The sequence below is a fragment of the Cyprinodon variegatus genome, unplaced genomic scaffold (assembly GCF_000732505.1).
Source record: "Cyprinodon variegatus isolate N-32 unplaced genomic scaffold, C_variegatus-1.0 Scaffold77, whole genome shotgun sequence".
NCBI classification, from domain to species: Eukaryota; Metazoa; Chordata; class Actinopteri; order Cyprinodontiformes; family Cyprinodontidae; genus Cyprinodon; species Cyprinodon variegatus.
The window spans coordinates 319,443-342,690 of NW_015150530.1; the positions used below are offsets into that span (position 1 = coordinate 319,443).

Below are 23,248 nucleotides of genomic sequence, written 5' to 3' on the forward strand. Positions count from 1 at the left end.
TATATATATATATATATATATATATATATATATATATATATATATATATATATATATATATATATACAAACATACAAAAAGTAAAAGAAAGAAAGTAGAAAAAAGGAAAATAAAGAATAAAAAGGCAAAGAATGAATAAAAAAATAAGCTGTGAACAATTCAAACTGTTTACAAGCTTTAAAGCCACTCTATCGCCTAAGGTAAGCTTGCTTTTACAGTTTCCTGCTGCAACTCTCAATGGAGTATTCCAACTTTTATATAGACAGCATTTCAGCTTTGACTTACACTGCTGCCATACATTCTAGCACCTCTCTATGGACATGACTCATGCAGACTGCTTTGTGTTTCCTTCAATTTTAATTTCAGAGCGAGACTGTCTTTTACAGATGCAGCCATCTAATGTCATTTTCAAGACACTTCTTGGCAGCAGCCTTATGTTTGCTGCTGTCTCTGTCTTAATCTCTCAGAGCTCATAAAAAAAAAACTTCAAACTTTCATGCGTTTTATGGTTCCATACAGTATTTTCAATATGTGCTCTGAAAACACGGCGGTGTTTATAATTATTCCTCCATGTAAGGAGATCGCATGTATGTGTGTGTGTTTAACAGGCGTTGGGATGTTTGTTTTCTATCCCCTTAGGTTCGTTGAAAGTGTGCTTTGTTCATTTTCATTTTTACCTTTTACTTGTGTTTCAAGATGAAGTTGAAAGTCGTTATGCAGCAGGCTTTGCTTCTAGTGTACTCATGTCTGGAGATGAGTTTTAATTAGGAAGGGTGCGATGTAAATATATTGTACAGCAGCGTGTTTTTGTGAATATATATCTTAATTGCAGTTGAGGTGCGATAATGATGCCCTAGTTACTTTTACCTATTGGTTCATATCAGCTGTACTCTTTCTGTTTTTTCTCAACTTCACTTCCTCTGTTAAAGTAACACATTTTGGTGTCAGCTTGTTAGTGCAACCTCCAGCCTACACCTTTACATTTGGATGTGTGAATTTCACTGTACTGCAAAGAAAAAAAAGGAAAACTATTGGTTTGCATCATAATTCTTAAGATGCATACTTTTATTCTGCTTTCTGACACAGGATTAGAATTTAGGCAAACGAATGTTGATAGACAATCCTGGTGAAGTCTGGAACTTAGATAATTAGATATTAAATTTGGTCTAGTACTTGTGTGAGGAATGACAGTTTATGGAAATAGCATCCAAAACAGTCTGCATCCCATAAAAAAGCTGTAACTATCTTAACTAACTATTAATTTTTAATCTATCTTTCCATTTATCCATTATTTATTTGTTTATTCTTTTCATTAGTGTGACCATGCATTCAACGATCCCTCCAATGATACACCTGGTTGTCTTTTATCAGTCAATATATCTTTGTCCATCTTTTGTCTGTCCCCTTAACTTCCGTCCATCCATCCATCCATCCATTCCTCCATCATCCATTCATCATCCATCCATCTATCCCTCATCCATCCATCCATCATCCATCCATCTATCCCTCATCCATCCATCATCCATCCATCAATCTATTCATTCACCCATCATCCATCCAACACCCTAACTCTCTTTACTGTCTGTTGATACACGAAAACAGGAGGTCATCATTAAACTGGATATGCTTTTTCTTATGATCCAAAATAACTTATTGTCTAAGGAGGTCCCCTCATCGTTGTTAGGAACCGTAATAACGGCTTAAAAAGAACAAAGACATTATTCCTTTTGACCTTCCCTATCTTCAAGCATCTCCCAGGCTGATATTTTAGTGGTTTTAATGAAGAAGCAAAACAAGGGGCAAATGCAGATTTGTCTGCTTTTCCTGCTTATTAAAAGGATGTCTGAAGTGATGTGTGTATTTATTTATTTAAGGATCCCCATTAGTCCCTACGAGAGTAGAGAATCCTTTTCCTAGGTTCCATCTTCAAAAATCATCACAATCATTACACACAACAAACTAACACTAGAAACAACATTATTAAAAAAAGACAATCAAAACAAACCAAAGAAAAGCAAAAACATGCCCTATGATGTCCCTATTTAAAGAAACAGAATTTCCTTATTAATTACAGATTTCTTAAGATTCAATTTTAAAGACATGATTTTTTATAAATTTCATATTTTGTGGCAATATATTCCACAGAGAGATAGACCGGAGTTAAAATGTGTTTTTTAATGCAGTAGTTCTTGGAAGAGGCAGAGTCAAAGTCAGATTAACAGCTTGTCTTGTATAAAGCATGTGTCTGCGTTAAGTCGGCTGTAATTTAGAGAAAAGGCTGAGGGGTTTGTTTGAATTCCAGACTTTATGCAGAGACACCAAAGACTACGAACCCAATCTATCTTTGACTTTCATCCATGAATGTCTATGATGTATATTGCTCCACTTGTGACCAAAGAGGTTTTTGTTTGGTACGAGAGTACCATAACCCCCCCATCCACCCCGACCCCGGATATAAAGATTTTATTCAAGGTTTGCCAATGCAAGTGCCCAAAGTGTGCAAAGGTAGTTTGTCTAATTCTCATAGATGATCCGACTCTTTTCTAATCAAACACAAAACCATAGTTTTCTTAGTCCCTCTTTATTGTCTGTTTTCCAGGTGTCAGTGGTATTTCAAGGCAAAGATGACCTCAGAGGACAAAAGAAGGACTGACTATCAGAATGGACATGGTAAATCAGTTTGCCTACCACATGCTTTTTTTAGTTTGGATGGTTAATCTCTTGGTAAGAAGCTATGAAAAGACATCTGCCTAGTGAGGATTTTGCTTTCCTTGGTCTGCCGCTGCAGTCTGCCAGTAAACAGGGAGCAAAAAAGCTGAGAGGCATTCAGTGAGTCACATTTAGTAGCTAGCCACCTGCTCTTTTCTTTGCATTCAATGTGCATGCTGGATGGATCACTTCCCATGTGGATCTGTTCCTGTGCATGGTAAGCTCAGCTCATGTATGAAAGAGTTCACAATGAGATCATGTGGAACTTGAGCAAAGATGAATTTAGTTTCTAATGATGCAGAAAATGTTTTAACTTTTTATTTATTACTGTTGTGGTTAATCTTTGATTTCACCTCCTCCTCAGCTTTCACCTATTAAAGTAAAGTAAAGCCAAAATAATTAACATTTAAACAAAAAAAACATCTTCAAAGTTTTGTGTTCATTTCTATTCATTTAGCTATACTGTGATACCCCATAACTAGCTTTATTAGTCAATAAGAAGAAAACAAGCCAGTTTGTCATTATCTGGGAATGGAGGATGGCAAAACAACAAACTTACCATGACCTGGTTGTCTATCTTAACTGAGAACTCAGGCAAAAAGAACAACATTCAGAGAATCCGCCTTGATGGCAACTCTGGAGAACCTGCTGATATTCACAGCTAAGGTGGGAGAATCTGTCAACAAGACATCAATGACTTGTCTCCCAAACAAACATATTCGGTTATTGGACTTACGATTTTTTCATTAAAACAATGTAGCATACACAGTGAAAGAGGACCACACAGACACTCTATTGGTATTTTCCTCTCCATCACAAAAGTCCTTCTAGTTAATATTGCAATTCCCACTGGCCCAGTTGTAATAGAGAGCCCTGGCCTGGTTCATGACAGCTTTAAGTGACCATTCTCTGTCATGCCGCAGCACCACCAAACTGGAGCGAGTGGTGGTCTGCGTCTCTGAGCAGGACCCTTAAACCCTGATTGCTCCCCGGGTACCCCACCATGGCAGCTCACTGCTGCCCAAGGGGATGGGTTAAATGCATAGGTTCATTTCTCCAATGTGAGATCAATAAATTTCAATTATTTGACCATAATAGTTGGCTCATCTGCTTATTATAATGGAGAGAGAAAACAATCGGAAATGTGGTCTGTATGAAGCAGCCATTTCGGATGTTATCCCAATAAATGGCTGTTATTAGCGGTTATCAGTCCCATAGAATGCCTTCAGACTGTGCCTCCTACCTAACAGTTGGCTCAGTAGGTTATCACCGAATGAATTCTAATCCTATCCCTAAGGTAATTCCTTTTTTACCCGTATAATTATTCTATTTATGTTTAATCTGAACATAATCTTGGTAGTTCTTCCTCTATTGTAAAAACAAAAGATGATCGGCATGTCGCTCATATAAAAAAAAAACCTCCCAAAAAAGTCTTGTATCTTGTCAACTGAGTTGCTTTTAAACACCACATTATATCATTGTAACTGAAACATGATTTTACTTGTAGTAAAGCTTTAAAATGCAGCTTTTTAAAAGAAAGTAGGCTGTAAATAAAGTAGATAAAAAGTATAAAGAAGTAGTCTTAGACTACTTCTTTATACTTTTTATCTACTATTACTAGACTCTAGTAAACTAGCCCCAACCGCCAGCGGCCAAATTCATTTTTGCCTGCGAGTTGGCCTAGCCTCGGTCAATGCCCCTGGCCCTACAACTGGCGGGCCAATCACAATGCAGAGGTATGTTTTGAATTTTTTAGATGCAAAGTGGGCGGGGTTTTGAGGGCGTGACGACAAACCTACAGTACACGACGGAGAAAGCACAACAAGGAAGATGGCAACAACTATTGAAGAGTAGCATTCACTGCAGCAGCAGCAGCTTTCAATGGAGCGCTTCATTGAAAATTAAAGGTTCTCTTCTGCTGCTGTTGTTCGATAAAAGTACGTTTTAAGATAATTTGAGAGTAGAATATTATACTTTAATGCGTCACTATATGGTCCATTTACCGATTTAATGCGTAATTAAAAAAAACAATTGGTCAGAGTGTTGGCCAATAGGCACAGACATGCTTTGAAAAACAACGGGAGCCTGGAGCCATTTTATGGAATTGATAACTGCTAATAACGGCCATTTAATGGAAACAGGTGGTATGAACCTCAGGTTAGGCTTCTTGTTTTAGATGTGTTCCTGCTTAAAACACAGCTGAAACAAATGAACCGCTAATTAGAAAATTCCAGCAGAACTTGGTAGATAGATGGCCAAGGAAGATATTCAGTAGATCTGCCCTAAAATACCTGCAGCTGTGATAAGATAGAAAAGAGAAAGAGAAGAGGGTGAAACATTTGTGTAAACCACACTCATAATTTCTATGAAAAAGTCTGAGAATCTTGTATCATTACCTTCTACAGTGCCATATAAAGCTGCCTCAGTTTATAAACTACTTTGAATAATACTAACTGCGGTTTTATAATTGTGCTAAACTTATTCTGGGGTCTGTTTGACAAAATCTAAAAAACGCACATACATTTTTGAGGATGTAAAGTAACCAAATAGGAAAAGTTCTAGGTGCATGAATGCTTTTTACAAGATACTTTATGCACAAAGTGAAAACAAGGGTAGAAATGTTTGCAAAGTGAGGATAGGAAAAGACAAGTATACAGAAAAAAAAAAAAAAAAAAGGAAAAGGGCAATTGGGTTGAAAGTCACTTTAGAACAGAACAAAGAGGAATGAGGAGTATTTTAAGATTTGGGTCAGAGAGCAAGGACGGTATAAAAAACGGCAAAGGAAAAAAACAAATTTTCAACCTAATTTTAGGAAGAAATACCGTCGATGATGATGCTTTGTTAGGAGCTGCAGGGATTTTACCTCTTTTACTCCGCCGGGTTGTTGTTTTGGGTGTGTTGATCCTGTATTGATCCCAAATGGAAAACAACTACTCTTTTCAATGGCCTCCCTCCTCCGGGAGGTCAGGGTCAAAGGCAGAACAGCAGCAACGGCCAGTAAAACATTTACCTGCTTGTTCAAGGACGCTTTAGCAGGGCGGATGGTTGATTGAAACAGAGACAAAAACTTGTGCCAAGTTAAATGACTGGCTCAGCGCTCAGGGTGCTGCCCTGCTGATTTTCAGCAAAAAGACCTACGCTCTGAAGGGGAGAGGATATCGAACCATGTACTGTAGCTCGATCCCACACTGTTTGTGATCAATACCAATGGTTAAATGTGTCTTTTTCAATCTGAAACTTGTGTCTCAAGTGTGACTAAATGATTGTTTCTGTTGTTTGATTACTGTAATTCCATAGTTTTGTGAAAACAGGCTGATATAGAAAATGTGTTAACACATTTTTTTTCCCAAATAGTTCCTTTTCCAGGAACAAAGACATATGTGGACCCAGATACGTATGAAGACCCCTCACAGGCTATCCATGAATTCACTAAAGAAATCGACCCGTCCAGGATCCGCATTGAGAGGGTGATCGGATCAGGTAGAATCACAGATGGGATGTTTCTGAATAACATTTTCTACGTGGGCAGAAAAGGGTCGTTTCACATCTGCAATGACAACAATGTTTATAGAAGATGATCAGCTCTCTTACTGATATGAGTACAATGAACCTCCTATGTATAAATCACACACAGTGTCTTGTATTTTATTCCACTGTCATTTCTTCACACTGAAGGGATTTTAAATCTTGAATTGATTTAGGGAGCCAAAAAAGGTGTTATTTTTCTATAATACATGTGAGAAAACACATGTAATGAAGTTTAACTGATAAAAGAAGTTATGATGCTGAAGATAAGCTGGAAACTGCAACACTGCCCCCAGGTGGCAGGCTTTGCTACAGGCTCATGGGGGGAATTTTGTCAAGAATATTCATGCCTTTGTTCTTTTACCGTGTTTAAATATGCAAGTGCAATTTCTCTTTAAAGCTGGCCAAACCGACAATGACTTATTTAGGGTTTAGGGAGGGTTTCCACGGAAAGTTTTCAAAGGAGTGCCGCAAATGCCGATCACATGCACTCTTCAAATGACAAACATTGAATTACTTTATTTATTTATAGTGCTGATTTAATTGATCCCAATTGTATCGATATACTTTCCAGCTGGCATTAAAAATATATCTAGAACAATTCATTCATAGAGAATCGATAAACGGTAAAAGTAATCAATAAAAGAAATAGAAACAGTAAAGGAGGTAATATCTGTGTCATATTAAGCTATAGCAGAATTTTGTGTTGAGGATTTATATCTTTATATTCATGTGTATTATGTGCTTTTTGTTTTTTGGAGAAAAAAGCAGAAAGACATCAATGAAATCAAAATTGTATAAATAAATGCATTTTGTGGCTGATTGAAGCTTTTCAATCAGCTGTAAAATGTATACTGTCTTAAATTTATATTCATAGGAAACATTGAAATAGCCTCAAAGCCTGGATTTAGATTAAAGTTCAAGCAAATGATTCAGTGTAATCACCATTGAAATGCTGGAAACTAGATTGTGTGTGTGTGTGTGTTTTGTCTTGCAGGGGAATTTGGTGAGGTGTGCAGCGGCCGTTTGAGAACACCTGGGAAAAAGGAGATTGCGGTAGCAATAAAGACTCTAAAAGGCGGTTACGTAGAGCGTCAGCGGCGGGACTTCCTGCGCGAGGCATCAATCATGGGCCAGTTTGATCACCCCAACATTATCAGGCTGGAAGGAGTGGTCACAAAAAGTAAGAGGGCGTTGATACTCTTGTTTTTGGACTTAAACAAAAAAAACAGGTTGTTTCAAAAACAGAAATCTATATTTTATACTGTCCCACTGTTGCTTTGTTTTTTACAGTAGATATTTGTTGCAGCATCTTTTATTTGCAGGGCTTTTTGCAACTTTATTCAACTAATTAAACTTTGGGTAGGCTATATTTGTGATTCTATAAAAGCCTTTAAAAAGTTTTCACACTTTTATTTTATCCATTTTCTCCACATTATAGCAACAAACTACCAGCTTTGCTCATCAAAAGCACCAAATTTTTACCCATAATTCTTTGCAAAGAGCTAATTTAGTCAGAATTTATGAAGATCATTTCCATCTCTCATCCATACCTGCTCACGATTTGTTCAGGAAGACTCTCCACGGGTCATTATGTAAGAGGATGTTCTTCCCTTTTGCTTTTAATTCACTCCATTCCCTGAGTATATTGTTTTTAGTGTGACCCGCAGTGTTAGTGTTCTACACATACTTCTGGTTGAAGGTAAAAAAAACAAAAGTTTTTATTTAATTTCAGTACAGCATTTTCTTCCACATTTTCAGATTTAAAAGGGTAAAGTAAAGTATTTGCATAGAACTTTCCGCAGCAAGGCAATTCAAAACGCTTTATATCATAAAAACATGAGAACAAATGTGAAGCAAAAACACAGAAAATCACCAAAACCACAGAATCATCACATATAATCATAAAAATCATCAACCAGATAGAATTGATAATCATAGGGAGATAAAATTTTCTATTTTGGCTGTTGCAGTTTTCTGGGATTTTTTTTTTTTTTTTTGCAGATTAAAGGTGCATACATCTGGAAGGTGCTTTTTCAATGTTTGGTTCTGGTCCAGGGGATATAAACTAGACTGAAACCAGAAGATTATTCAGGAAGGTTGATAAAATGATAGTAACTCTTTATTTGTATTGTGGTGCTAAACCATTTAGAAATTCAACAACTAATTGAAATATTTTAAAGCCTATTATCTGAGCCAATTTTTTTTCAATCCTGGTCCTTGAGGCAGCCTCCTCTGCATGTCTTGGATGTTTTCCAGATTTCCCACAGCTGATATCAATTGATAGTAGATTAACAGGCTTTGCTGGACTGCAATCATCTGAATCAGTCATGTTGAAGCAGACAAAACCTCTAAAACATGCAGGGTATTGTTCCTCCAGGGCCAGGTTTAAAAAAAAAACACTTCTGTGAGCTACAGATAACCAGTGTAAGCATTTTAAAACCAGGATGATGTGCTCGATTTTTCTAGTCTTGGTGAGAACACAAGCAGCAGTATTTTGGATCAGCTGCTGTTGTTTCTGATTTTTATTTTTTTTTCTGGCAGACCCATCAATGACTTTAAACCTATAGTGAACTAAAGCTTGTTCTAGCTTTATAAACAACAGCTCAGCAAAGTTAGTAGACTGTACCATGCATTTCCTCTTGTCAGCTTATCTTTACTCAACAGTAAACATTTAAAAATGATCAAAAATAATGAACAAAACAAATGTTTTGCTGACATTTGCCCGACCTGTACCTCTGCTCATCTCTGTTTGGAAAGCTTGAGTTTTCTCCAGCATTTAGCAACTTAACATGGCAGGCTCACAGCAGGGGTGTTCTTTGTTCCAGCAATGTGCACATCTGCAAAGCAATCCTCCTCCAGCCTTTCAAGCCTATCCAAGCATCTGAAAATTCCTAACAACTCAAAGAGAAATGTTGCAAACAGTCTGTATTGGAGCAATTTGGTTCTGAATATCAACCATCCCATTGCAACCAGTTAGCCCCTGGTCAGCAGCATTTGGTGCCTGGAGAGAAAGGCAGACTGTTGCTTTGTCCTCAAGGCACTGTGGGGGGGAAAGGCACACTTCTGTAGGAGTGTCTTATGAAACTTCCTTCGCCAGGCAAATCTTTATCTTCCTGAAACAATGGTGGTGTTTAATATAAAGCATAGGAGTGTAAATAATAATCGTTTTGTATCGATGCATCAATCCAACAGCCGAACGATCTGATGCATCGACACGTGCGCAAGAGAATCGATTCGGTTTTTTTATTTTTTTTTTATTCCTCCAGTGTTTTTTCATCTATTTGCTCCTGGACGTAATTCTGACTCCCGTGCTGCGGTGGCGCTCAACCTATTTTGCCCTCCTCCTTTAGCCACTACCCTCTTTCCACTTGCACACACACTTGCGTAAACACAGAGACATTATTATTTATCAGTCAATGAGGTTTTCATAGGTCTAGGTGGAGTACAACTTTGCTACTTCTGTTATTTGCTGTTGTTTCTCAAATAAAATGCAAAACGATATAACAGCTTTCATTGATTTATTTCAAATTTGAAACATTGTCTAACCCAGTGGTTCCCAAAGATTTTCTTCTGGGCCCCCCTTTGGATTACTATAAAATTTCCATGCCCCCGATTTTATGGTTGAGTTGGTGGGATGCAGCCATTTTATTTGCATTCTGTAAATTTGGGCATTGCATCCTTTTTGGGTTCGGTATGGATGACTTATTAAAAAAAATAAATGTAGATTGTAATAAAATAAATAACCATCATTAGCAAATTCCTGTGAAAACTATCCACACACCATGAAAGGTGTTTTCAGTGCAGTAACATACAGGAGGCGTCCTGGATTACCCCCTCCCTCTGTGTTTATCTAACCAATGAGTGTATAAAAAACATTTTAAGTAGTGAGAAAATAAAAAAGCTGGTCAGACAGAAAGCACATAAACAAGTATCCCTATTGCAATCAACAATCAGGGGGCACAAGCAGCCAATTAAGTAAAAGTAATAGAGAAGTTATTTAAGGCGCAGTTGACAGATAAATCGCTTTTAATTCGAAAAACAAAACAATTCATTAAATGGCTTTTCCTCAAAAAAACATTTGTCAAGGTAAAATCAATGGTGGGTTTTGCTTTACTTGACATATTTGTTTTTCCTTACATCTGGGAATCTGACTTGCATGTTTGTGTTAGTTTATGTTCCCCTGTTTGCTTTGAGCAGAAATCCATTGTATCCCCAAAAGATGTGTGAAAAAACTGTGAGAAAGTGAAAAAGAGGGTGAGGGGACGACTGCAAACTTGTTAACGAGCTTTGTTTTACTGGGCTTACCAGGCGCAACATATGGTTGTATTTACAGGGGGTGTATAAACTGAGACATCGCTGTGAATATAAATGTGTCCCCTGAAGGGTTTCAGCATCTCTCTGCATGCAGATAGAGGACAATCTCCAGCTCTGACCCTGCTGATAAAGACTCTACTGATAAAGGCTTTAAAAGGCAAAGATGGGCATTATTAAATTAGAGCTGCTTGTTGGCATTATTTCAACCATAGATTTCAATGTGAGTTTGATGATCTATTAAGTTAGCTGAGTAGGGATTAAAACCCTCTATACAGCAATATGATAAGTCTTGTAATAAAAGGCTTCTAAATGTATTTATCATGTGTGAAGGTTAAATATATGACAGATTTGATTTGCTTTTTTAAAGTTTTAAAGTTCGGCACCCTTACATGTAAATAGTCTGTTTTTGTGTCATAATAAAAAAAAAATGCACATTTGGTAATACTGGGTCATGACCCACACTGTGGCAGAATGAAAAAACTTTTTTATGACAGTCACTCAGGAGAGTAGTCATACTAATTAAATGCTTTTTTTATATCTCATTAAAACCACAGTCTACCATATATTTTAGCTGAATTGTAAATCTTAGACCATCACAAGACATTGAATAACTAAGTAATGCAAAGGAAACTATCTCTTTGTAAAAACTGTCATTTATTCTGAATAGAACTGCAAGAATGAGGGGTTTAATTAAAAGTTGCAATATTATTTTACAATAAGGCGACCCTGCTTTTTAATCAGGTAATTCTGATAGCATATGGTTGAACTGGATTTTATCCAAAGATGTCAGAACAAAGGCGGTTTTACCACTTCAAATCACACTACTTCAGATTTTCAAGCATTTTCCAAACGTATTATATTCCTTTGAGCTCAAAAGAATCCAAAACTTTAAAGTTGGCCAAGAAAAGTTTAATCTTTGTGATGATGGTGTTCAGTGAGTACGAATTTTGCAAGGCCGAAAAATTTGGCAAAAGAATAAGTTTATAATATCTTAATCTGAGCCATACTGGTAGATGAAATGTTGAAAGTATCCCGTAGGTTAAGGGTTTTACTTTTCCTTAAACTGAAAAGATTTAATGGAATGAGACATTGTGTTTTACACCAGTCTTCAACTTTTATGTTGAAGGTGATGCAAGTCATTCGTTTAGCATTATTAATGCAAAAGGCAAACAAAAGTGCTTTGTTGTGAATTAAAGGAAAATAAAAATTAAGGAATGATCTTCATCTTGTCTTTGTAATTGCACATAACAGAAAATGTGTTTTCTGTATTTAGGGAGCATCTTTTAGAACACAAGTCACCAAAACTCCTAAATCTTAATACCTGAATGGAAAATGAACCCTGAGAAATGCTGAGAGTGTGATGACAGATAACCACTAGACCAGGGGTAACCAATTACAAATCAGTAAAAATTGGGTTCGAATACAGAAAATCATCAACCAGTAAAGGTCTCGAGAGATTTTTTATTATGATCTGTTATTTTAAACAGAATTTAACTCTGAAATAAAAAGCAAGTTTTAATGCATCTATGTTATACATTGAAATTTTAAATAAAAAAAAATATTTAAAAAAATCTTGAGAGTTTATTGAAGTGGAGAACAATCATTCATTGTGATATATAGACACTTTCCTGATTCACATATTTTATAAAACACCTGAACCTAAACCTTTTTGGGGGGTTTTCTGGCTTAATGAGCGCAGTGGCCTTTAGGCTGCCCTGCAAGGCTTTAAACCTGGGTTTGAATGGCGACAAAGCCATTCTCAAGCACATATCAAGGTGCTCATTTTGAGCCTGGATCCATATTTATTTTTGATTACGTTCATGGTGGAGAATCCTGCTTCACAGCAGCAGGTTGAGACAAACATACTTTAAATGCACAGGGTCGTCTTTGAGCACCATTTAACTTTTCTTTACCAGTTCACTGCAGCTTCTTCCAGCAGTCCACACTTTCTCTGTTCTCTTTTTCTCATCATCTTCTCCTTCGTACCATCGCTCGGCTTGCCACAGGTTTGCCTGCTGTGTTTAGAATACGGCTTTACCATATAAACAGGAAAAGCAGCGCAAGTGAAGTTATACACTGTCGTTGGACAACATGTGATAATTAATACATTTTTAAAATCAGGTTGGGTCCAGATTAGGCAGCAGGTTGGTCCAGACCTCGGTCCGCTAATCCTTGACCTCTGCAGTAGACCGATCGTGGATCAGATGGAAAGGAAAATTATTCAAATAATTTAAAATACAGAAATTAAAGGAATAAAATAGCTTAAAAGTGAAATATCTTCAAAGCTGGGTGATCAGAAGATACTAACTTGTAGAAGGCAATTAAAAAAATTACACATCCAGGTGTATATATTATCCTATATAGCTTAGCGTTCCCTTTCACATAGATCCAATACGAAATAGGGAAATGATCCTGTAAATGTAATAACTGGTTGTGTGTGGCATTGTTATTTCTAATGTCTATTTACATCATTGTTGTGGAATTCTATCACTCATTCTTCACAGAATTGTTATACTTGACATGAATCGCCTTTTTTTTTATACAGATACATAACTGTGGTCTAAATGGAGTCATGATGTAGACATGGCTATTTTTTTTTTTTTTTTGTATTTTCAAGCCATTGAAATGTGGGCCTGTTTATATCCTTTGGGTAATTGGGGAAAAAAAAAGAAAATGTGCTTGGAGTCAAAGTCATAAACTAATGATCCGACATTCTCCTTTAGGATTTTCTGCCTGAGAGAGAAATTCATGGGTCCATTAATCACTGAAAACCATGCAGTACAAACCCTGAAGCAACACAGCAAACCCAGACCATCACACTTCTGTCACTATGTCTGACTGTTGGCATTATGTTCTTTAAAAGCGGCCCACACCTTCTGAATTTTATTACCAGGTGTAGTAAATAACTTTTTTTGCCGTCTAAAATTTCTGTAAATTAACTAGCTAAGCTGATGTGGGGAGAAAACTGTTCTGGTGGGGCAGGTTCAGCTCCTTCACTGTCTCATGGTCAGATTATTGAATATTTTCCTGAAACATCAATGAACATCAAGATGTTGACAAATTTGAGATGGGCCATTGTTTCTGTTTTTTTTTTTTTTTGCTAATTTTTATGGTTTCTTTTTTTATTATTGAATAATTAACACTGATTTTTTAAAAGGTTCTGTTTAATAGATCAGATAATGGTTTCAGAAAAGCTTATCTGATTGACCTCCCGACCCAGAAAAAACAATGCAGTAATTCTGTACATTTTTACTTCCGTTTCCTGGGATAGCTTTATAATAATCACTCTGAAACCACAATTTTATTTTGTTGAGCTTTTTCTTGAACTTCTTTGAATTTTAATAACTTTTCTAAAAGTATAGCCTGGGGGATTTTATACGCTCATTTATTGTAAAAACAGCAGCAAGATCAAGATAAATCCATCAGTGCCTTAAAGCATAGCCCCACTACTGTCATTAAGGAGGAGGTGTTTTATTCTAAAGATTTATTATCTTCATCTGCGAGTGGAGGAGAAAAAGTTCTAAGAGCAAACGGATTCCCAAAACTGTCTGTGAAATTTGCACTCGCAGCACACTACGCACATCAAATCATGCAATCTAAAGCCTTTTGTGTTTGTCAGTGGGGCATCACATTGAATTTATTTTGGGTAAACTCTCCCCGTCCGCCTGTCTGCCTAGTTTGTCTTTTCTTCATTCTCTATCACTTCCTCCATCTGCTGTTGTTCTTCGGAGACTAATTATGGAGAGTATTGTGCTGTGACTGAATGCCATACCTGCTTTGAAAAAAACAGGTGACATATTAGATTGCGATAAACAGGTGCGTTTGTTTTTGTTCAGGTAGCCGCACTGCTTAACTCTATATTGTTTCCAGATCTTTCCAATTAGCTCAGGAAAATCTAAGCTTGATCAAATTATTTCTTTTCGGTCCCGACTGGATTTGGTGGCGAGAGAGCATCAGCAGATTTAGGATGTCTGTGATATGATATTGCAAATTAAAAAGCCAGAAACTGTGACTCCAATGCCTCAAGCAAGGTGTGATTCCACAGAACAGCACACTTTCAAACCATCCAGGATTACACTTCTATTTTCCCCTGACAAGCGTGAGACTTATTTAGCTTTCATTTCTGTCCAAATAAAAAAAAAAATGCATTTTTTTGTTCCCCTCTGCAAGAACACGCTAAAAGGATTACCTCATGATTTACAAAAGACAACATTAGATTAGTCCTTTCCAGTGAATATAGTGACACGCTGTGCAGCCAGTATGACTTGGAAGACGCAGCAAGGGATGTGTCATTGGCGCTTTGCAGGAATAAAAAAACAACAAAGACACGATGCTGTTCAAAAGCCCATGCTTTCACCATCTGTTTTCTAAATTATGCTGTGTTTTGGATCTGGTGCATGTTTCATTATGAACAGCTTAAAAAAATGGCTTTGTGTTAGTTAAAGATACCATGGGTATGTTGACCTGTCATGCATTTATCTAGTCATACTCCCAGTTTTCATCTGTCTTTAATCAATTAATAAGCAACTTTGAGATAAGTCCAAAACTTTTTCCGAGTGAGCTTATGATGAGGCAACAGTTGTTTTAAATCTTAGAGGTTCAGCTGTTGCTTAATCAGCAGCCAACAATTACAGCTCACTTAGAAAATTTTTACCTTGGGTTTTTTTAATTGTAGAAATGTGGAATTTTAGATTGGATTCATTACAGTTAAGGATCGGATTAGGGAAGGATAGGATTCGAAGAAAACAGGCTCCAGTCAATGGATTACCAAACGAGCTATGGCGCAGAGCCACCCAGACTGTCCCCGATGCAGAAACCTCAGCGAGCAGGCAGGAATCCGATCCAGGTCAGGGATACAGATCAGACAGGAACAGTTCTGGAATCCAGGAGTCTGCAGCTCATTGAGGGGTTTCCAATCCACACAAGTTAATGAGTCGATGCATTCAACAGCTTTTCCTTAGATAGAAAACTTTGAACCAATCTGACGGTATGATCTGGTTGAATTGTCTCCGTAAAGTGACCTGAGATCACATGTGCTGTGGATTGGCGCTATATGAATAAACTGAATTGAACTGTTCTGTGATGAACGTAACATTGTAGTGTATTTAATTAGCACTGTCAGGCTCTTATCTTCCAATCGTAATAAGCTTTATATAACTATAAAGTAAATCTCTTATACTTGTGAAAATTGTTTTATGATTTCATTGCAATTTATGGCAATAAAGTAGATGCAAAACATGCAGTAGGTAAACACGCAAACTCATACAAACTTTAATGCATAAAACAGCTAACTATTGCTTTCTCTGCTCGACAAAGCTAGTTTTAATTAAAAGCAGTATCTCCGAGATCTGTCTTAACAAACCCTAACACTGAAGTTGAGGTCAGATTTATTATAAAGCACGCATTCAGATTAATTGTTTGGCCGCTTGCCTTTGTTCAAATAACATAAAGTTGGGGGAGCTGGTATAGTAAAGCAGATCATAATAAAAATGGAAAAGGAAACTGAGCAAAAAGGCATCGAACTGGTTATCATTAAATTAGAGACAAAACGAAAGCATGAATGGATCTGACCTTTGTCATGGTGAATTTTTCTAAAAAATTAATGCAAATATAAAGATATCACACTATTTGCACTATATAAACCACGAAGGAAAGAGCATCAGGAAAGCGGATTGCAATATATTATTACATTAAATGTATTATGGTTGGCCAGCATTTTTAAAAACCTTTAAAATAATGTGCAACTATGCATTAAGGCAAGAAGAAGGGGGCTACTGTTAAAGAAAAAGTCCCCATGGTGAACTGATTAAAATCTGTGCTCTTAATGTGGGAGTACCTGAGTTCAAATTCCAGTTGTGTCATGAAAGGCATCTGCTGTAAAAATTTTGCTAAGTCTTTGGGGAGTGGCGGCCTAGTGGTTGGGGTATAGAGCTTGGAATCCTGAGGTTGTGAGTTTGAAATCCACTCCCACAGACTGCCACTCTGGGTCTCTGCTTCACAAAGGTAGGCAGCAGCTTTACAAAGCCATGATGACAATTATTTTACATCCAAGTAGTATGCAGTTCTTCATATATACACAGATATACATTTCAAATACAATATCGGTGTGGTATCTGTATTGGGGCCAAAAAGTAGCATTGACGCAGCACTAATTATTAGTCTGAACGACTTGTTGTGGCAATCCCCAAATATGGGACCAACCAAAAGGACACACACAGGATACTTGAAAAAGAAAAGTGAATTGCATCTGTGAGTACTGTTTAGTTCTTATCAGGAACCGGAGCTTTGAAAAACTGTCTCTGTTTCATAGTAGATAATAATCTACTCTGCTGAGATTTCGGAATGATTGCTATTCAAACTCAAACAAAAAAATGTATCTCAGTAAGATGAGAAATGAAGAGAAGTATTATTATTATTATTTTTTTTTTATTATTATTATTATTGAGTGCTTTAAATATGTTACTTTTACACTGTCCCTAATACTGAAACCTCACTTGTCAGATACATTATCCAACTAAACTTACCGTATTAAAGACTGAGGTGTGACAATTTTTGTAAAACTACAGATTCAGTATTTAGTCCAAATGTAACTTCCTAAGCAATTAATCCTGCATCTGATCAAAGGTCATAAAATTAAGGTAATTAGGACTAATTTGTCTTATTTGGAATAAAACAGATGTGAAATAGCATCTTGTATGAGTCCATCTAACTCCCTTTTCCTTACATGAACACATCTAAAAGCTGCAGAGATTTTTGAAGATATTTTACTGTCACCCAATAATTACTTTTCAACACATTTTTGCTGTAATATCTAAGGTGTTTTATTACTAGAGTGGCAAAGGTTAATATTGGATTTCCTCATTTTTTATTTTTTAACTTTGATGAGCATGTTGATCTGTATAATGCATCTAATGTGTGAATAATGCTAGTGGAGCTATCTGTCAGATTCATCTCTTTAGCTAAAGCTGACCTTGTCAACAAACTGGTGACTTCTTTTATTCGTCTTGCTACTGCTTTAGCCAAACAGGGATTATAAGTAAATAGTAATGATGCTTTACAATATTACATCTTGACATCTCAATGTTCTACACTTTTTAGGTAACTTTAAATAGAATTATGAAACCAGGATCTATGATGATTAGTTTAATCCTTACCAGCAAACAGACATTGACAGTTGTCTTTTACTAAAACACTCTATTATTAACACCATTAGGATTTCATTTTCAAAGCAGCCCGTTTGGAGCTCCTTCTGAACTGTTTTGTATTCAACATAGACTAAATAATTGATCTGTTCCTGTGTTGCAGGCTGAACATTTAAAAGGAGAAAAAAAGGAACTTTAGCTTAATTTCTCTTTCTAAGGACTCAAGTGCAGTATTTTTCCAGCAGGGAATTTGTCCGTGAATGTTAGAGACTACTGTGCCTCATAAGTGTTAACCAGATGACTGTTCTGATTTATTTACAGCAAACATTGCAATTCTTGTTTACAGAATATATGTCCTGACATATTGTGGGTTGTTAACCACTCTGCCTTCTGCATCTGCCTTAGTTGATAGCAAATGAAGTTTGAAAAGGAAAGAAAAATCTGATTAATAGGGTTAACAGGATGTGTGTTTTTCCTGTGTGTTTGCAGGCAGGCCTGTGATGATCGTCGTGGAGTACATGGAAAATGGATCACTGGACTCATTCCTTAGAGTGAGTGTTCAACATATTACGATTATGTCCTCATGAGTATGGCCTTAGCCATAAATATATTTTAGTACCTTCAGCCTATCTTTGTGCCAACATCATGATAATACCTTGCTTGCAGACTCATGAATAATGGAATATATTTGCTGGAGCATATTGTCATGTCATTTTATAGCTAACATAATTCTTAGTAAACCACTTTCTTATTGTTTGTTCTTTTGATATAAAAAGTACCTTGAAAAATTATTCATGCCTGCTGATCTCTTTCACATTTTCCCCAAAGCAACCACAAGCTGCAATGTACCCCATTTGAATTGTCTGTCATAAACCCACGCAAACTAGTGCACATTGGTGAAGTGAAAGAAATTTACTAAACTGTTTTTAATGGATTTTCACAAATGGAAATTAAAAAAGTGTCTTGAATTTGTATTCACCCCCCTTTACTCAAAAACTTTAAAATAAGCTCCAGTGTAACTTATTTCTTTCAGGATTCACTATTTTTGGAGTTTTTTTTATATAATTAAGTATCAATTTGGCTTCTTTATGAAGGCCTCAAGGACAATTGTAGAGAATTACAGTGAGCCAAGAGACCGAAGACCTCACTGGACAAGCCAGGATAATATTGTGGAGAGGTTTAAAGCAACAGATAGATTGTGTAAAAGTATAAAAACTTTCAGCATCTAACAGAACACTGTTCAATCCACCCAAGCATAGAAAGAGTTTGACATATTACAAATGTACCATTACATGGCAGTCCTCTTAAAACTGACAAAGCCGGTAGAGCATACATCAGAGAACGATCTTAGCTGCTCATGATAACTTTGGAGGAGTTGCAGAAATCTACAGCTCCGGTGTGGGAATTTGTTGCTTCTTTTTGTTCCGAGTGAGTGACAAAAAAAGGCAAAGTCTCTCGCAGTGTCCTTGAACCTTAGTGATAGCAGCTTTATGCTTTAGAATTGCAATGAGAATGAATTGTTTTCCTTCACTTCAAAGGTATGCATTACCTTATGGGTGCCTAAGTCCAGTCCTCAAAGGCAAACACCTGCAGTTTTTAGATTTATCCCTTCCCCAATACACCTGTGTCTCAATCCCAGGCCCCCTGATGGGGTGAATGACATGCTGAAGGACCTCAGTTGTTAGATTCAGCTGTGTAGCAGAGCTGCAACTAAATTATGCAGGATGGTAGCCGTCGAGGACTGGATGTGGGCACCCCTGCATCACCCCATGTTGGTCTATGCAGTACATTCTAAATAAAGACTGGGATAAATTCCAGGAGTTTCTTTCTCTCTTTTAATTCTCGGAATGTGTCCAATTTTTCTTTGGCAGCAACACGACGGTCACTTCACTGTCATCCAGCTGGTCGGCATGCTGCGTGGCATCGCCTCAGGCATGAAGTATCTGTCAGACATGGGCTACGTTCACAGAGACCTGGCAGCCAGAAACATCCTTGTCAACAGCAATCTAGTATGCAAAGTGTCAGACTTCGGCCTGTCCCGAGTGCTGGAGGACGACCCTGAGGCTGCTTACACCACAACGGTACCTGTGGCACAACAAAACAGAAAAAAGACATTCATGAATTATTGCACCGAAAATCTTAAATCTTGTATTCCTCTCTATTGGTTATTTCAGTGGATCTGAGGACATAAACCTCAAATAGATAGCATTTAAAGCTGAATAACATTTGTTAAATTCATTATTTGTGTTCTTTATTTCCACAAGCATACATTAATGCTTATCTTTTGCTAAAATAACCAGAAAATGCTTCTGTCTTGATAATTTTACCTAAATCCAGAATTAAGATCCTAAAATCAAAAGGTGAACCTTAATGCAAAGTTTTTTTTATGTAGTTTGTTTCTTGTTTGGGAATCTTATTATTTAGCCAAACTAAAATTTCATAGTATAAACGTTATAAAACAACATCCATATGAATGTATATATTTTATTTTAAAAGAAAACGCCTTTGTCTTAGCTTTTTTTATATCTTGTAAAGTGATATAAAATTGGTTTTATGAAGAAATGATAGTATGATATGATGTATTGGAACATTACACAATAAGATCCATATAATGTGCTGAAATCAAACGTATGTACCGGTAAGCTGTGACACAATGCAACGCACTGCAAGCAATATAGTGAAATCTAACACAAATAGTAATTAGATTATAATGATTTTTAAATGGCTTGTGTTTCCAATACACATATTTGATGCCTTAAAAATTTAACTACCGGTAGTCCAAAAATTAGAGTGGAAATGAATTTAAGTTCAGATTCCAGTTATAGGTCAAACTACAAAAGCACTCGCATCGCTCCAACATTCACCAAGTAGCTATCTTCCCCCGCCATATTGTGACTTCCACCTTAAGTAAATATCTGTAGTCACAGAATTTCCTGGATCCAGATGGTGATCTGGATCATAATCAAGGTTGGATCATGTTTCTAGTCACAATATGTTTCTTCTCTGAAAATCACAGCAAAATTCATCCATAACTTTATTATTAATTATAGATAATTATCTTTTATTAACGGACAAACAGACAAACCATGTACAATGAATGCATAACCTTCTAGACGGAGGGTTTTTGTAATTCACTTTTTATTGGTTTTTATGCAAATAAATGAAGTAAAGACAAACACTGAACATCTACAATGGAACAGGGGGGACTACAGATACTGTAGATATTGACTAACATAGCTATACTCTATACAGTATGTAAAAAACGAAATATATATATATATAAAACTATAAGTGTTTGTACCTCACTGAATGTTAAATAAAAAGAGAAAAGTAAAGAAAGAAAACAGAAAAGCAGAAAAACTGAAAAGAAAAACCAAGATTTTACTGTAGAATTTCTAAGTAAGCCCCCCAAATTTTCATAAAGACATCCTCTTTATCTATCATTCTATAACATAACTTCAAATTAAGAGGCAATCTTACAGTAGACATCTCATTTCTAGATGGAGGTTTTAATAAAATGTTGCCTTCTTTAGACATAAGGAAACTATAAATGATATATAAAAATGTACAGATCAATGACTTTACGTATCGGAGATTGTAACAGTCAATTGAAATGGCACAATTCATTCTTGCAAGAATGAGAAGATAGAAAAAAAGGCCAACCGGTGTCTGAGACTGAGATTTCACTCCTATAGCTCCCATGTTATCTAAATGGGTCACAAGGAAATAAGCAAACTAATCACTGTAATTGAGACCATAATAATGTTTTGTTGATACACCCATGCAGACAGAAATGTAAAAAAAAAATGCATAGAAGAAAGAAAAATGAACACCCTTAGAGAAAATCCTTACTAATATGACATGCCCTTTAAAGTCTGAGTACAATTATAAAAATTTTTATAAGATTGAAAGGTATAGTATTTAGATAAAGTGCGGCTTGTGCCAAAGCCAGGCACGGACTGGTAATCTGTGATACCGGCCATGTGCCCGGTGGGCTGGTACTAAATTCAGCGTGTGAGGGCCGGCCCAAATTAAATCATACTGGCCCCAACGCTTAATCTCCTGCCAAAACACCTACCTGTGAGACAGTAATGTTACCTACCTAAATGATGCATGCAATATATATATAGCCCTTCCTTCTCTTAAACATCCTTGTGACGGTTGGCATATTGTGTCCATCTATCCATCTTCTTCCGCTTATTCGGGGTCGGGTCGCGGGAGTAGCAGCTTCAGTAGGGAGGCCGAGACGTCGCTCTCCCCAGCCACTTGGGCCAGCTTCTCCGGGGGAATCCCAAGGCGCTCCCAGGCCAGCCGAGAAACATAGTCCCTCCAGCGTGTCCTGGGCCTCCTCCTTTGGTGGGACATGCCTGGAACACCTCACCAGGGAAACGTCCAGGAGGCATCCAAATCAGATGCTCGAGCCACCTCAACTGGCTGCTCTCGATGTGGAGAAGCAGCGGCTCTATTCTGAGTCATCCCCGGATGGCATATTGTTGAATTTTCTATTTCTTCAAGCTGTAAAATCCTTTGGACAAACTAAATTATAATAAATTAAAGCATAAAAATGCTTTCTTTAAACCAAACTACGATGTTCTTCTCATATATGGCGAATTTATGTTTGAATATTTTGAAAAAAATATGTTGCGGTGCATGATGGGGTTTTGCATTTAAAGGCTGAATGCTTATACACCGCTGAGCTTTCATATATTCATTCTTGAAGTGAAGAAGGTGGCGGTGTAGATGGAAAAATGTCAGGGCTGAAAGTCGTTCCCAGTCCGAGCCTGGCCAAAGCTGTTTATGTTTAGTTACATATAGATATTTTGAATTAGACTCTAGACTTCTCTGCCAAAAAGACAGTGTCTCTGATATCTTACCATTTATTATTTCATGCTTTGTATTGAGGCTTTCGTGCAAAGGAATGTTGTTTATGGCTCAGAGCAGAGCCCTCTGTTCTACCAGTCCGTGGTTGAACCCCAAAGAGGGGAAATGAAAGGTAAAGGTAAAAAGACAGGATAAAATCTCAGGCTAAAAGAGGAGGTTCAGAATATTGAGCTTTTTGGTTGGCAGTGTTAAAGGTTATTGGTTCGGTATTTTTGTGCCTAGGTGTGTTTTAAATTCTCACAGGATGTGGTCCATTTCGAAGGTATTACTTTTTAATTTTCAGCCTTAGTGGTTAGGCACTTTCACTTTGGAAAAATAACATGAATCCTAGGTGAGCAATCCTATGTGGAACCAACCCTCTGAATTTAAGCTATAAAAACTATAACCACTGATTCAGACCTCTTCAGTACAATCCTACTGAAAATGCTTTTAAGATGTGAGCTCTTTACTCCAGGGAATAATATTTGAACCACTCACAGCCGCCAAGGAACATTTAGGATCTTTAAACCTGTGCAGTTTCAGAGCCATTTGGTTAATGAGACTTTAAGTTAAAATAGGATTTCATACCTTTCTAAAACTAAAGCTGAAGCGATGAGCTTTAATGATATAGTTTTATTTCTTTCTGCAGCAAGTACCACAAGGAGAGGGATGATTCAGTTTTTTCAATGTTAATA

General features: G+C 36.8%; 1 protein-coding gene across 2 annotated transcripts in view; it reads left to right on the forward strand.

The window, feature by feature from the left end:
* The window catches only part of LOC107083579 (ephrin type-A receptor 6-like), a 238,595-nt gene that overhangs the window by 204,702 nt on the left and 10,645 nt on the right, over window positions 1-23,248 (forward strand). For both annotated transcript variants that reach the window (XM_015372920.1, XM_015372921.1), the window contains exons 9-13: window positions 2,600-2,670; window positions 6,064-6,189; window positions 7,232-7,417; window positions 18,183-18,244; window positions 19,565-19,774. In XM_015372920.1, the coding sequence (XP_015228406.1) occupies window positions 2,600-2,670; window positions 6,064-6,189; window positions 7,232-7,417; window positions 18,183-18,244; window positions 19,565-19,774 (655 nt within the window). The remainder of the gene's footprint in view (window positions 1-2,599; window positions 2,671-6,063; window positions 6,190-7,231; window positions 7,418-18,182; window positions 18,245-19,564; window positions 19,775-23,248) is intronic.